This window comes from Bombina bombina, chromosome 2 (genome assembly GCF_027579735.1).
Source record: "Bombina bombina isolate aBomBom1 chromosome 2, aBomBom1.pri, whole genome shotgun sequence".
Classification (NCBI taxonomy): Eukaryota; Metazoa; Chordata; class Amphibia; order Anura; family Bombinatoridae; genus Bombina; species Bombina bombina.
Window position 1 is genome coordinate 726,061,971 of NC_069500.1, and position 13,322 is coordinate 726,075,292.

A 13,322-nucleotide genomic window follows, 5' to 3' on the forward strand; every position below is an offset into this window, starting at 1 on the left:
TATCAAATTTACTTTGTTCTTTTTGTGGAAGAGCATATGCTTAGGAGCCTGCACATAGCTTGTGCACTATTTGGCAACAGGATTTGCTACAGTGTATAACACTTTATCACACTTGTAAAAAAAGAAATCTGCCCATTCTCTGAGGAGTGTGTATGCTCTTATGTCTGAGGCACCAGCTTCAACTGAGCATGAGCAAGAATTCACAGCCCATATATGTGTAAGTCTGTGATTGGTTGATGGCTGACACGTGATACAGGGGGCAGACCAATGAAAGGAAACTGAAATGCAGAGTTTTGGCATTTTCTCTTCATTATGGATTTGTTGATTATCTATTTTTACTGTATTTAATGGTCTTTTAAATATAGTGAAATGAAACAATTATGCCCTTAAAACAATTGTTCTTACCCTATGTACTGCAGAGGATGGCTCTGATGGATGACAATTCTACAAGTAGGACAGGTGTTATTTTCTTCCAAATATTTCACCAAACAACTTCTACAAACTGCAAAAAAACAAAACAAAAAAACACTTAAATGTATGCTTTAAATATCTAGAACCAATAGAACAAATCATAAAAATGTTAAGATTTGTCCTTAAATAAAAAGTATTTGCAAATAATATGTAATACTTTTACAGTCACTAAAACAAGATTTACAGTTTTCAGATGCTTTTTTTTTTTTTAACTTAAAAGGCTAATTAACTAAATGTACTAATTAAGATTTGTTCCTTTCCTGTCTGCCATCTGTGTTTTCCTCAAATCTTAAAGCCTATATTTTAGTAAGACTTTCTTAAAAGTATATGCTGCCATCTAGTGACCATATAAATTATTACATTTGAAAGTAGAGAATTAGGAAAATCAATGATTTCAAAGACGATACATTTCTTAATATTTTACAGAAAAACATGTGCAAAATTAATTACTGTTGTTTAAATTCTAAATATATACAAAAGCAACTGCAACTTGGCAGCATGTCATAACTAGTAGGAACTATTACTTTCTATCCATAGGGACATTAGTTTGTTTTCTTCATTATGTTATCTTATTTTAATGAAATGAACACCATCTGATTTTCATTGAAATGACTGTTGTCTACTACGGAAATATCATTGGGTACAACAGCATTGCAGGCAAGATGATTTCCTGTTATTTTTGCAAGTTATGTATCCCTGTCTGTATTGTACATTCAGGTAGTATAACAGTATCATTGTGATATAAGATATAAAAGAGATAAAAAGAAGGGTAAACTCCCATATGGCTCAATCATAAAAGAAGCATCAAAGTATAGTTAGTGTGTGCTGCAGTCCTGTCAGCCTTGATTTACTCTTGCAGGAATCAAGCCAGAGGAGGAAAGTGTATACAGTACTGTGAAAAGCATGGGGCGGAGACTTTCTGGGGTTGAAACCACAGAGGACAAATAATGAGCATGAAATTTACTGAATAAAAAAAAAAAGAGGAGTACAAAACGGGATCAAAAATAATATCTAGAAATAAATAGAAGAAGTCCTTGTCTAAATAAAATAGAAGCACTGTTATGTGGTATGTGGTTAAAACATGTGGTTAAAACATAGCTCATTTCCATAACGGCATACTCAAGTAGAGGACTGTGCACGAGTCCTGAGCACAATACAAACGCGGTTTCTAAAAGGGCCATTATTGTGGAAAAAACATAATTTATGTAAGAACTTACCTGATAAATTCATTTCTTTCATATTAGCAAGAGTCCATGAGCTAGTGACGTATGGGATATACATTCCTACCAGGAGGGGCAAAGTTTCCCAAACCTCAAAATGCCTACAAATACACCCCTCACCACACCCACAATTCAGTTTAACGAATAGCCAAGAAGTGGGGTGATAAGAAAAAAAGTGCGAAAGCATATAAAATAAGGAATTGGAATAATTGTGCTTTATACAAAATCATAACCACCACAAAAAAAGGGCGGGCCTCATGGACTCTTGCTAATATGAAAGAAATGAATTTATCAGGTAAGTTCTTACATAAATTATGTTTTCTTTCATGTAATTAGCAAGAGTCCATGAGCTAGTGACGTATGGGATAATGACTACCCAAGAAGTGGATCTTTCCACACAAGAGTCACTAGAGAGGGAGGGATAAAATAAAGACAGCCAATTCCTGCTGAAAATAATCCACACCCAAAATAAAGTTTAACGAAAAACATAAGCAGAAGATTCAAACTGAAACCGCTGCCTGAAGTACTTTTCTACCAAAAACTGCTTCAGAAGAAGAAAATACATCAAAATGGTAGAATTTAGTAAAAGTATGCAAAGAGGACCAAGTTGCTGCTTTGCAGATCTGGTCAACCGAAGCTTCATTCCTAAACGCCCAGGAAGTAGAAACTGACCTAGTAGAATGAGCTGTAATTCTCTGAGGCGGAGTTTTACCCGACTCAACATAGGCAAGATGAATTAAAGATTTCAACCAAGATGCCAAAGAAATGGCAGAAGCTTTCTGGCCTTTTCTAGAACCGGAAAAGATAACAAATAGACTAGAAGTCTTACGAAAAGATTTCGTAGCTTCAACATAATATTTCAAAGCTCTAACAACATCCAAAGAATGCAACAATTTCTCCTTAGAATTCTTAGGATTAGGACATAATGAAGGAACCACAATTTCTCTACTAATGTTGTTGGAATCCACAACTTTAGGTAAAAATTCAAAAGAAGTTCGCAACACCGCCTTATCCTGATGAAAAATCAGAAAAGGAGACTCACAAGAAAGAGCAGATAATTCCGAAACTCTTCTGGCAGAAGAGATGGCCAAAAGGAACAAAACTTTCCAAGAAAGTAATTTAATGTCCAATGAATGCATAGGTTCAAACGGAGGAGCTTGAAGAGCTCCCAGAACCAAATTCAAACTCCAAGGAGGAGAAATTGACTTAATGACAGGTTTTATACGAACCAAAGCTTGTACAAAACAATGAATATCAGGAAGAATAGCAATCTTTCTGTGAAAAAGAACAGAAAGAGCAGAGATTTGTCCTTTTAAAGAACTTGCGGACAAACCCTTATCTAAACCATCCTGAAGGAACAGTAAAATTCTCGGTATTCTAAAAGAATGCCAGGAAAAATGATGAGAAAGACACCAAGAAATATAAGTCTTCCAGACTCTATAATATATCTCTCGAGATACAGATTTACGAGCCTGTAACATAGTATTAATCACAGAGTCAGAGAAACCTCTTTGACCAAGAATCAAGCGTTCAATCTCCATACCTTTAAATTTAAGGATTTCAGATCCTGATGGAAAAAAGGACCTTGTGACAGAAGGTCTGGTCTTAACGGAAGAGTCCACGGTTGGCAAGAGGCCATCCGGACAAGATCCGCATACCAAAACCTGTGAGGCCATGCCGGAGCTACCAGCAGAACAAACGAGCATTCCTTCAGAATCTTGGAGATTACTCTTGGAAGAAGAACTAGAGGCGGAAAGATATAGGCAGGATGATACTTCCAAGGAAGTGATAATGCATCCACTGTCTCCGCCTGAGGATCCCGGGATCTGGACAGATACCTGGGAAGTTTCTTGTTTAGATGGGACGCCATCAGATCTATTTCTGGAAGTTCCCACATTTGAACAATCTGAAGAAATACCTCTGGGTGAAGAGACCATTCGCCCGGATGCAACGTTTGGCGACTGAGATAATCCGCTTCCCAATTGTCTACACCTGGAATATGAACCGCAGAGATTAGACAGGAGCTGGATTCCGCCCAAACCAAAATTCGAGATACTTCTTTCATAGCCAGAGGACTGTGAGTCCCTCCTTGATGATTGATGTATGCCACAGTTGTGACATTGTCTGTCTGAAAACAAATGAACGATTCTCTCTTCAGAAGAGGCCAAAACTGAAGAGCTCTGAAAATTGCACGGAGTTCCAAAATATTGATCGGTAATCTCACCTCCTGAGATTCCCAAACTCCTTGTGCCGTCAGAGATCCCCACACAGCTCCCCAACCTGTGAGACTTGCATCTGTTGAAATTACAGTCCAGGTCGGAAGCACAAAAGAAGCCCCCTGAATTAAACGATGGTGATCTGTCCACCATGTTAGAGAGTGTCGAACAATCGGTTTTAAAGATATTAATTGAGATATCTTCGTGTAATCCTTGCACCATTGCTTCAGCATACAGAGCTGAAGAGGTCGCATGTGAAAACGAGCAAAGGGGATCGCGTCCGATGCAGCAGTCATAAGACCTAGAATTTCCATGCATAAGGCTACCGAAGGGAATGATTGTGACTGAAGGTTTCGACAAGCTGTAACCAATTTTAAACGTCTCTTGTCTGTTAAAGACAGAGTCATGGACACTGAATCCATCTGGAAACCCAGAAAGGTTACCTTTGTCTGAGGAATCAAAGAACTTTTTGGTAAATTGATCCTCCAACCATGATCTTGAAGAAACAACACAAGTCGATTCGTATGAGATTCTGCTAAATGTAAAGACTGAGCAAGTACCAAGATATCGTCCAAATAAGGAAATACCACAATACCCTGTTCTCTGATTACAGACAGCAGGGCACCGAGAACCTTTGTAAAAATTCTTGGAGCTGTAGCTAGGCCAAACGGCAGAGCCACAAACTGGTAATGCTTGTCTAGGAAAGAGAATCTCAGAAACTGATAGTGATCTGGATGAATCGGAATATGCAGATATGCATCCTGTAAATCTATTGTGGACATATAATTCCCTTGCTGAACAAAAGGTAAGATAGTCCTTACAGTTACCATCTTGAACGTTGGTATCCTTACATAACGATTCAATATTTTTAGATCCAGAACTGGTCTGAAGGAATTCTCCTTCTTTGGTACAATGAAGAGATTTGAATAAAACCCCATCCCCTGTTCCGGAACAGGAACTGGCATAATTACTCCAGTCAACTCTAGATCTGAAACACATTTCAGAAATGCTTGAGCTTTTACTGGATTTGCTGGGACACGGGAAAGAAAAAATCTCTTTGCAGGAGGTCTCAACTTGAAACCAATTCTGTACCCTTCTGAAACAATGCTCTGAATCCAAAGATTGTGAACAGAATTGATCCAAATTTCCTTGAAAAAACGTAACCTGCCCCCTACCAGCTGAGCTGGAATGAGGGCCGCACCTTCATGTGGACTTAGAAGCAGGCTTTGCCTTTCTAGCTGGCTTGGATTTATTCCAGACTGGAGATGGTCTCCAAACTGAAACTGCTCCTGAGGATGAAGGATCAGGCTTTTGTTCTTTGTTGAAACGAAAGGAACGAAAACGATTATTAGCCCTGTTTTTACCTTTAGATTTTTTATCCTGTGGTAAAAAAGTTCCTTTCCCACCAGTAACAGTAGAAATAATGGAATCCAACTGAGAACCAAATAATTTGTTACCCTGGAAAGAAATGGAAAGTAAAGTTGATTTAGAAGCCATATCAGCATTCCAAGTTTTAAGCCATAAAGCTCTTCTAGCTAAAATAGCTAGAGACATAAACCTGACATCAACTCTGATAATATCAAAAATGGCATCACAGATAAAATTATTAGCATGCTGAAGAAGAATAATAATATCATGAGAATCACGATGTGTTACTTGTTGCGCTAAAGTTTCCAACCAAAAAGTTGAAGCTGCAGCAACATCAGCCAAAGATATAGCAGGTCTAAGAAGATTACCTGAACACAGATAAGCTTTTCTTAGAAAGGACTCCATTTTCCTATCTAGAGGATCCTTAAACGAAGTACCATCTGACGTAGGAATAGTAGTACGTTTAGCAAGGGTAGAAATAGCCCCATCAACTTTAGGGATCTTGTCCCAAAATTCTAATCTGTCAGGCGGCACAGGATAATTGCTTAAAACGTTTAGAAGGAGTAAATGAATTACCCAAATTATCCCATTCTTTGGAAATTACTGCAGAAATAGCATCAGGGACAGGAAAAACTTCTGGAATAACTACAGGAGTTTTAAAAACCTTATTTAAACGTTTAGATTTAGTATCAAGAGGACCAGAATCCTCTATTTCTAAAGCAATTAGGACTTCTTTAAGCAAAGAACGAATAAATTGCATTTTAAATAAATATGAAGATTTATCAGCATCAACCTCTGAGACAGAATCCTCTGAACCAGAGGAATCATCAGAATCAGAATGATGATGTTCAGTTAAAAATTCATCTGTAGGGAGAGAAGTTTTAAAAGATTTTTTATGTTTACTAGAAGGAGAAATAACAGACATAGCCTTCTTTATGGATTCAGAAACAAAATCTTATATTATCAGGAACATTCTGCATCTTAGATGTTGAAGGAACTGCAACAGGCAATGGTACTTTACTAAAGGAAATATTATCTGCTTTAAAAAGTTTGTCATGACAATCAATACAAACAACAGCTGGAGAAATAGCTACCAAAAGTTTACAGCAGATACACTTAGCTTTGGTAGATTCAGCACTTGACAGCGATTTTCCTGTAGTATCTTCTGACTCAGATGCAACGTGAGACATCTTGCAATATGTAAGAGAAAAAACAACATATATATAAAGCAAAATTGATCAAATTCCTTAAATGACAGTTTCAGGAATGGGAAAAAATGCCAAAGAACAAGCTTCTAGCAACCAGAAGCAATAAAAAATGAGACTTAAATAATGTGGAGACAAAGAGTGACGCCCATATTTTTTCGCGCCAAATAAGACGCCCACATTATTTGGCGCCTAAATGCTTTTTGGCGCCAAAAATGACGCCACATCCGGAACGCCGACATTTTTGGCGCAAAATAACGTCAAAAAAATGACGCAACTTCCGGCGACACGTATGACGCCGGAAACGGAAATAGAATTTTTGCGCCAAAAAAGTCCGCGCCAAGAATGACGCAATAAAATGAAGCATTTTCAGCCCCCGCGAGCCTAACAGCCCACAGGGAAAAAGTCAAATTTAAGGTAAGAAAAAAAGTTAAATTAAAATGCATTATCCCAAATATGAAACTGACTGTCTGAAAAATAAGGAAAGTTGAACATTCTGAGTCAAGGCAAATAAATGTTTGAATACATATATTTAGAACTTTATAAACAAAGTGCCCAACCATAGCTAGGAGTGTCACAAAAAATAAGATTTACTTACCCCAGGACACTCATCTACATATAGTAGATAGCCAAACCAGTACTGAAACGAGAATCAGCAGAGGTAATGGTATATATAAGAGTATATCGTCGATCTGAAAAGGGAGGTAAGAGATGAATCTCTACGACCGATAACAGAGAACCTATGAAATAGACCCCTTAGAAGGAGATCACTGCATACAAATAGGCAATACTCCTCACATCCCTCTGACATTCACTGCACGCTGAGAGGAAAACCGGGCTCCAACTTGCTGCGGAGCGCATATCAACGTAGAATCTAGCACAAACTTACTTCACCACCTCCATCGGAGGCAAAGTTTGTAAAACTGAATTGTGGGTGTGGTGAGGGGTGTATTTGTAGGCATTTTGAGGTTTGGGAAACTTTGCCCCTCCTGGTAGGAATGTATATCCCATACGTCACTAGCTCATGGACTCTTGCTAATTACATTAAAGAAATTGCATTTCATAATTCCTTAGAGAGCATGTAATTCTAGCGCTACCAGTATAAGGACCCTAAAAGGGAACAACAAGGAGGGGCCACTACTTGTGAACAGTATACGTCTCAGGGAACATAAAGCTGCAGATATTACACTCACATACAAATAAGCACACACATGTGCTAGTAGAAACAGTCTGAACAGATAGAAGTGGTTCAGTGCACTATTCTCCTCTGGTCATGTCCAGTGTCCGCCTTACAACTGGTGTGATAAAACCGTGATAAAACTAGTCAGGCACAGAACGTTCCTATCATTAGTAAACCCTGAAGAAGAATAAATATCAAAGTGATAAAACTTTGAAAAATCAAGTAGCTGCCTTACAAATCTGTTCTAAGGAGGCCTCATTACAGAAGACCCAAGAAGTGGCAACTGTGCTAATAGAATGAGTGGTGATGCGTTCAGGGAGAATCTACCCCGCAACCAAGTATGCCTTACAAATTAAAGAAATAAGCCAAGCAAGCTAAGGTTACTGACATAGCTTTCTGACTCTTACAATGTCCAGAAAAATGGACAGAGAAGAAAGTCTAAAATCCTTTGTAGTATTAACATAGAATTTTAAAGTTCCCACAACATCCAAGTTGTGAAGAAGGCGCTCTTAGGAGCTGGACATAAAAATAGGATCCACAATTTCCTTGTTGATAGTATCTGTAGATACCACCTTGGGAAGAAAAGAATAGCTAGTGTAAAGAACAGCCTTGTCCTGAAGAAGAGTCAGAAAAGGAGGTTTACAAGATAAGGCTGAAAGCTCACAAACTTTTCTGGCTGAAGAAACAGACATGAGAAAAAGAACCTTACAGGATAAAAGTTGAAGGTCTAAAGCATGCATAGGTTCAAAAGGAGGGGCTTGAAAAAACCTCTTGTAACAAATGGTAAACCAACCCTGCAACTGTCACCAATTTGTGACACAGATAGTTACCCAACTCTTTCCACTTTAATCTGACTGACACATCAAATCCATTCCAGTCAAGCCTGTGACTTATTTCAGTGGGTGCAAGGGTTAAAAAAACAAAAAAAAACTCAAGAGTTTTTATATCCTGATGAAAAAAAAGCCCTTGAAAAAGAATATCCTTTCTGAGAGGAAGCCGTCAAGTTGGGCATGAAGATATTTTAATTAGCTCTGCAAACCAAATCCTGTAAGCCAGGATGTAGCAATCAGAATTGCTGAGGCTTGTTCGTGTTTGATGCTGGCTTTCACACCAGATAGCAACATGAATAAAGGAAAGATGTAAATCAGTTTAATGACCAGGTAACCACTAGGGCATCTAATAGATCCACCTGACTATCCCAGAGACCTGGAACAAGATCAGGGCAGCTTTTGATTCAGGCAAGATGCCATGAGATCTACCTCTGGCAAGCCCCAACATATCACTCACTATCTGGTCGAAAACCTCTTGGTTCAAAGACCACCCCTTGGGGAAGATACTAGCGACTGTGGAAGTCTGTCTCCCAATTGTTAACACCCGTGGATAGTGGAGATCCTGCAATGGTAACATTCTGGCCAACTGATCATGTGGGAAACTTCCTTCATTATCACTGAACCTCAAGTTACATCTTAGTGTAATTGATGTAAGCCACTGCTGTCACATTGACTGGAATTGAAAAAATAAAAAATAAAAAAAGAGAATGAAGAAATAAAAAAATTAAAAAAAGATTCCTGCCTGAGGCCGGTCCAACTTTGGACAGCCTTAAAGACTGCACAGAGCCCCAGAATGTATACCAGTAACCTCACTTCCCAAGGAGGCCACAATTCCCCTGCTCTCCGAGACCCCAGAATGCACCCCAAACTTGAAGTCTGGTGTAGTAACACCAGAAATGACAAGAGTTAAGGAGCTCTTTGGAAGATTGATTTTCTAACTTTGAAGTAGTTGAAGAACCACTTGTGTGTGAGATACAAGCAGAAGAGGGTGCCTGGATCATAAGATCATCAAAGTAAGGAACTACAGAGATTCCTATAGTCTCAACTACAGTCAAAACAGAAAACAGTTTTAAACTAGGATCATGGAATAAAAGGAACACCTAGTTTATTCCATTCCTTAGAAATGAGATTAGAAATGTATGTAGCAGGAAAATTCTCTACTTCCAAAGCAATTAAATCATCCCATAAGAGCAAAGGAATATGCTCAAGACAGAAATTAAAAGGACACATCCTCTTCCACAGGGGTGGGGTCCTGAGTTACAGAAAATCGATCCTCAGAAGAAGAATGTTCATTTTCAAAATGACCCCTTTTATCTATATTGAATTTAAAATGGTCGAACCTAACTGATGTCCCTGATGAGACAAAAGTATAACAGCCAGCAATTCATAAATGTCTCACTGAATACATTCCTTAAGTTTTGGAGATAGTTCTGAGGTAATCCACTGGGTGTACTCATGGTAGGCCATAAACCCTTGAACACGCTGATATAAGGGCAGTGCTGTCTAAAATTAGACTGAGAATACATTAGTTACATAGCTGAGCAGGGACACACACCTGAAAACCCTTACAAAAACACAAGTTGGAAGGGGTTAAATTATCAGTGGACCTACCTCCAAAGGATCAGCTGAAGGCCCAGAGATCTGAGCTGCACCAATTTGCTTCATAGTATAATACAGATAAATAAGTAAGGAAAGTAACTTAAAGGGACAGTCTATTTAAAAAAATAATAAAAAAAAACAACAAAAAAAAACAACACAACAGATAGATAACACCTTTATTACCCACTCCGCAGCTTTGCACAACCAACCTAGTTATATTAATATACTTTATAACCTTTATAAACCTCTACATTTCTGCATGTCTCTAAGCCACTACAGACCGCCACAGCTAGACACTGCTAGTTCATGTGTGTCATATAGATAACATTGTGCTCACTCCTATGGAGTTATGCATGAGTCAGCACTGATAGGTTAAAATGCAAGTTTGTAAATGGCAATGAGATAAGAGGCAGTTTGCAGAGGCTAAGATACAAGGTTATCACACAAGTAAAAAGCAAAATTTATACTTACTTGATAAATTATTTTCTTTCGGAATGATGATGGTCCACAGTCCTCTAGAACATATAGGATATATTTCCTGCCACTAGGAGGTGGTCAAGAACCCATTTCAGACCTCTCTCTTAGTTTAACATATAGCAGAGAAGACAATAGGAAAAATATAGGTAGGAAAAACCAAGCAGGGTCTGTAGAGGGGTCATTAGAACTGTCGCCCAAAAAATTGAAATGGGCAGGGCCTGTGGACCATCATTTCGAAAAGAAAATAATTTATCATGTAAGCATACATTTTGCTTTCTTCCGTAAAAATTATGCTGTTCAACAGTCCTCCATAACATATGGGATTAATACCCAAGCAGATGGTCTATGTTTCAGAAAAGATCAGAAAATTTTTCTGGCAGTTTCTATTTATCCAATTCCTGCCAAAAGCTGCTTGCGAAAAAGCAAAACCTGCAAGCAATAAAATCTGAAAAAAGTATGTAGAGAAGACAATGTTGCAGGTTTACAAATCTGCTCCAACGATGCATCATTTTTTTAAAAAAAAAACATGTTGCAACTGCTGTTATACGGTTAGGAGGCGACTTTCCCACCTTCAAGTAAGCCAACGCTACCTTAGAAGCTTTCTACCCATTACAAAGTCCCAGAGTAGTGGGAAACAAAACTAGAAGTTTGTCTAAAATCTTTAGTAGCTTGGAGATAGAATTTCAAAGCGCTGACTACATCAAGATGATGTATTAGTCGCTACTTAGAGTTAGCAGGATCTGAACACAATGAAGGAACAACAATTTCTTGATTGGTATTTTCCATAGAAACTACCTTAGGAAGAGAATCATATTTAGTACAAAGTACAGCCTTCTCCTTGTGAAGAAATGGAGAATTACAAGACAAGGTTGACAACTCAGAAACTCTCCTTGCTGAAGAGATTGCTAATAGTAAGAGTACTTTACAAGTAGATATCAATGGAATGCATTGGTTCCAAAGAACAACCTTGTTATACAGAGAAAAAGATTCAGATTCCAGGGTGGAGAAATAGGTTTCACAACTGGCTTAATTCTAAATAGCATCTAGACAGAAGTCTGAACCTCAAGAAATGTAGTCAACTTCTTATGAAAAAGAACAAATAAAGCAGAAATTTGACTTTTTTAAAAATTAGCAGACAAACTCTGGTCAAGGCCAACATGTAAAAACTGAAGGATACTAAAAATATGTCTTCAAAATCTTGTGATAAATCTGTCACAGGCTTCAATGACCGAATCTGAGAAACCTCTATGTCTCAAAACTAGGCATTTAAACTCCATGCCATTAAATTTAGAGATTTGAGACCCTGATGGAAAAGAGGACCTTAAGACAACATGTCTTGTCTCAGTGGAAGAAGCAATGGAGACAAGAGGACATCTGCACTTTATCCACATTCCAAGTCCTGTGGATCCAGGCTGGAGCAATATTACTGATGTTGACTCCTGTTTGATCCAAGTAATAACTCTTGGAAGAAGAACAAAGGAAAAAGGGTATACTAGATGAAACGTCCATGGGCATACCATGGCATCTATTATGTGAGCCTTTGAATCTTTTGATCTTGCAGAATAGCTTGGAAGTGTGTGATTAAAGTGAGAAGCCATCAGATCTATGTCCTGTAAGCCCCATTTGATCACTGAGCGATCAAAAAATTTCCTAATGGAGAGACCGCAGTCTTGGATGGACCAATTGACAACTGAGATGATCCACCCCCTAGTTGTTCAATTGTGAATTGCCAATAGGGAGCAATGATTCTTCTCTGTCTAAGACAGAATGTTAGCCACTTTCTGCATGGCCATTGGACTGCAGTTACCCCTCTTGATTTATGTAGCCAACCGATGTGATGTCCGACTTGAAAAGAATAAACTTTTCCTTCTTCAATAGGGGGCAGGGCTGAAGATCCAGAAGATTGCTCGGAGTTCCAGAATGTTGATTGGTATCTTTGCCTCTAGAGGATACCAAACTCCTTGCACTCTTCGAGAAACCCAGACCACCCCCCAGCCTGAGAGACTGGCATCCGTCGGCACAATAGACCAAAACTAATGAAGGAAGGATGCCCCAAGGGTTAAAGACAGACTTTTTGTACTCAAGAAAAAGATTGTCTGATGGAGAAATCAAAAACAATCTGATCCAAATGTAGATAATTCTTTGACAATTGAGGTAGTAAAGCCAAGTGAAGAGGTGCAAAAGGAACTGCGTCTGAAGCAGCTACCATAAGATCCACTGCCTCCATGCACTGAGCTACCAATGGAATGGACAACTCCCTCTGAATGTTTAAAATTGCGAAGTTCCATCAGCAACAAGATGCATAAGGATTGAGTCTATTAGGACTCCTATAAATGCTACCCTTATAGAAGGATATAAGGAGCTTTAAGGTACATTGATACTATAATTATGGTCTTGAAAAAAGACAGAAGCTTGTAAGTATGTCATCCAGATACTAAGCAACTGAAATGCCCTGAATTATGATCACCAGCCAGATTGTATCCAACACAGTGTGGCAAACTGGCAGTGTTTTGCAGCTATACAAACCTCAGGAACTGTAAGTGATACCTGTGTATAGGGATGTGCAGATATGAATCCTTAAGGCCTATAATAGCCATAAACTGACCCTTTGGATTAAGGATAAAAACAGTGAGGAATGATCCCATTATACAAGTGGGAACCCTGACTAATATGTTTAGGGATGTTAGATCCAAGACAGGACTGTAAATCCCTTTGAACAGATTGGGGTAAAAAACTCTTGACCCTGAGATTACTCA

General features: G+C 38.5%; 1 protein-coding gene across 1 annotated transcript in view; it reads right to left on the reverse strand.

Annotated features, from left to right (window-relative positions):
* The window catches only part of PCGF3 (polycomb group ring finger 3), a 299,567-nt gene that overhangs the window by 89,283 nt on the left and 196,962 nt on the right, over nucleotides 1-13,322 (reverse strand). The window contains exon 3 of the mRNA XM_053702738.1: nucleotides 406-502. Coding sequence (XP_053558713.1) covers nucleotides 406-502 — 97 coding nt within the window. The remainder of the gene's footprint in view (nucleotides 1-405; nucleotides 503-13,322) is intronic.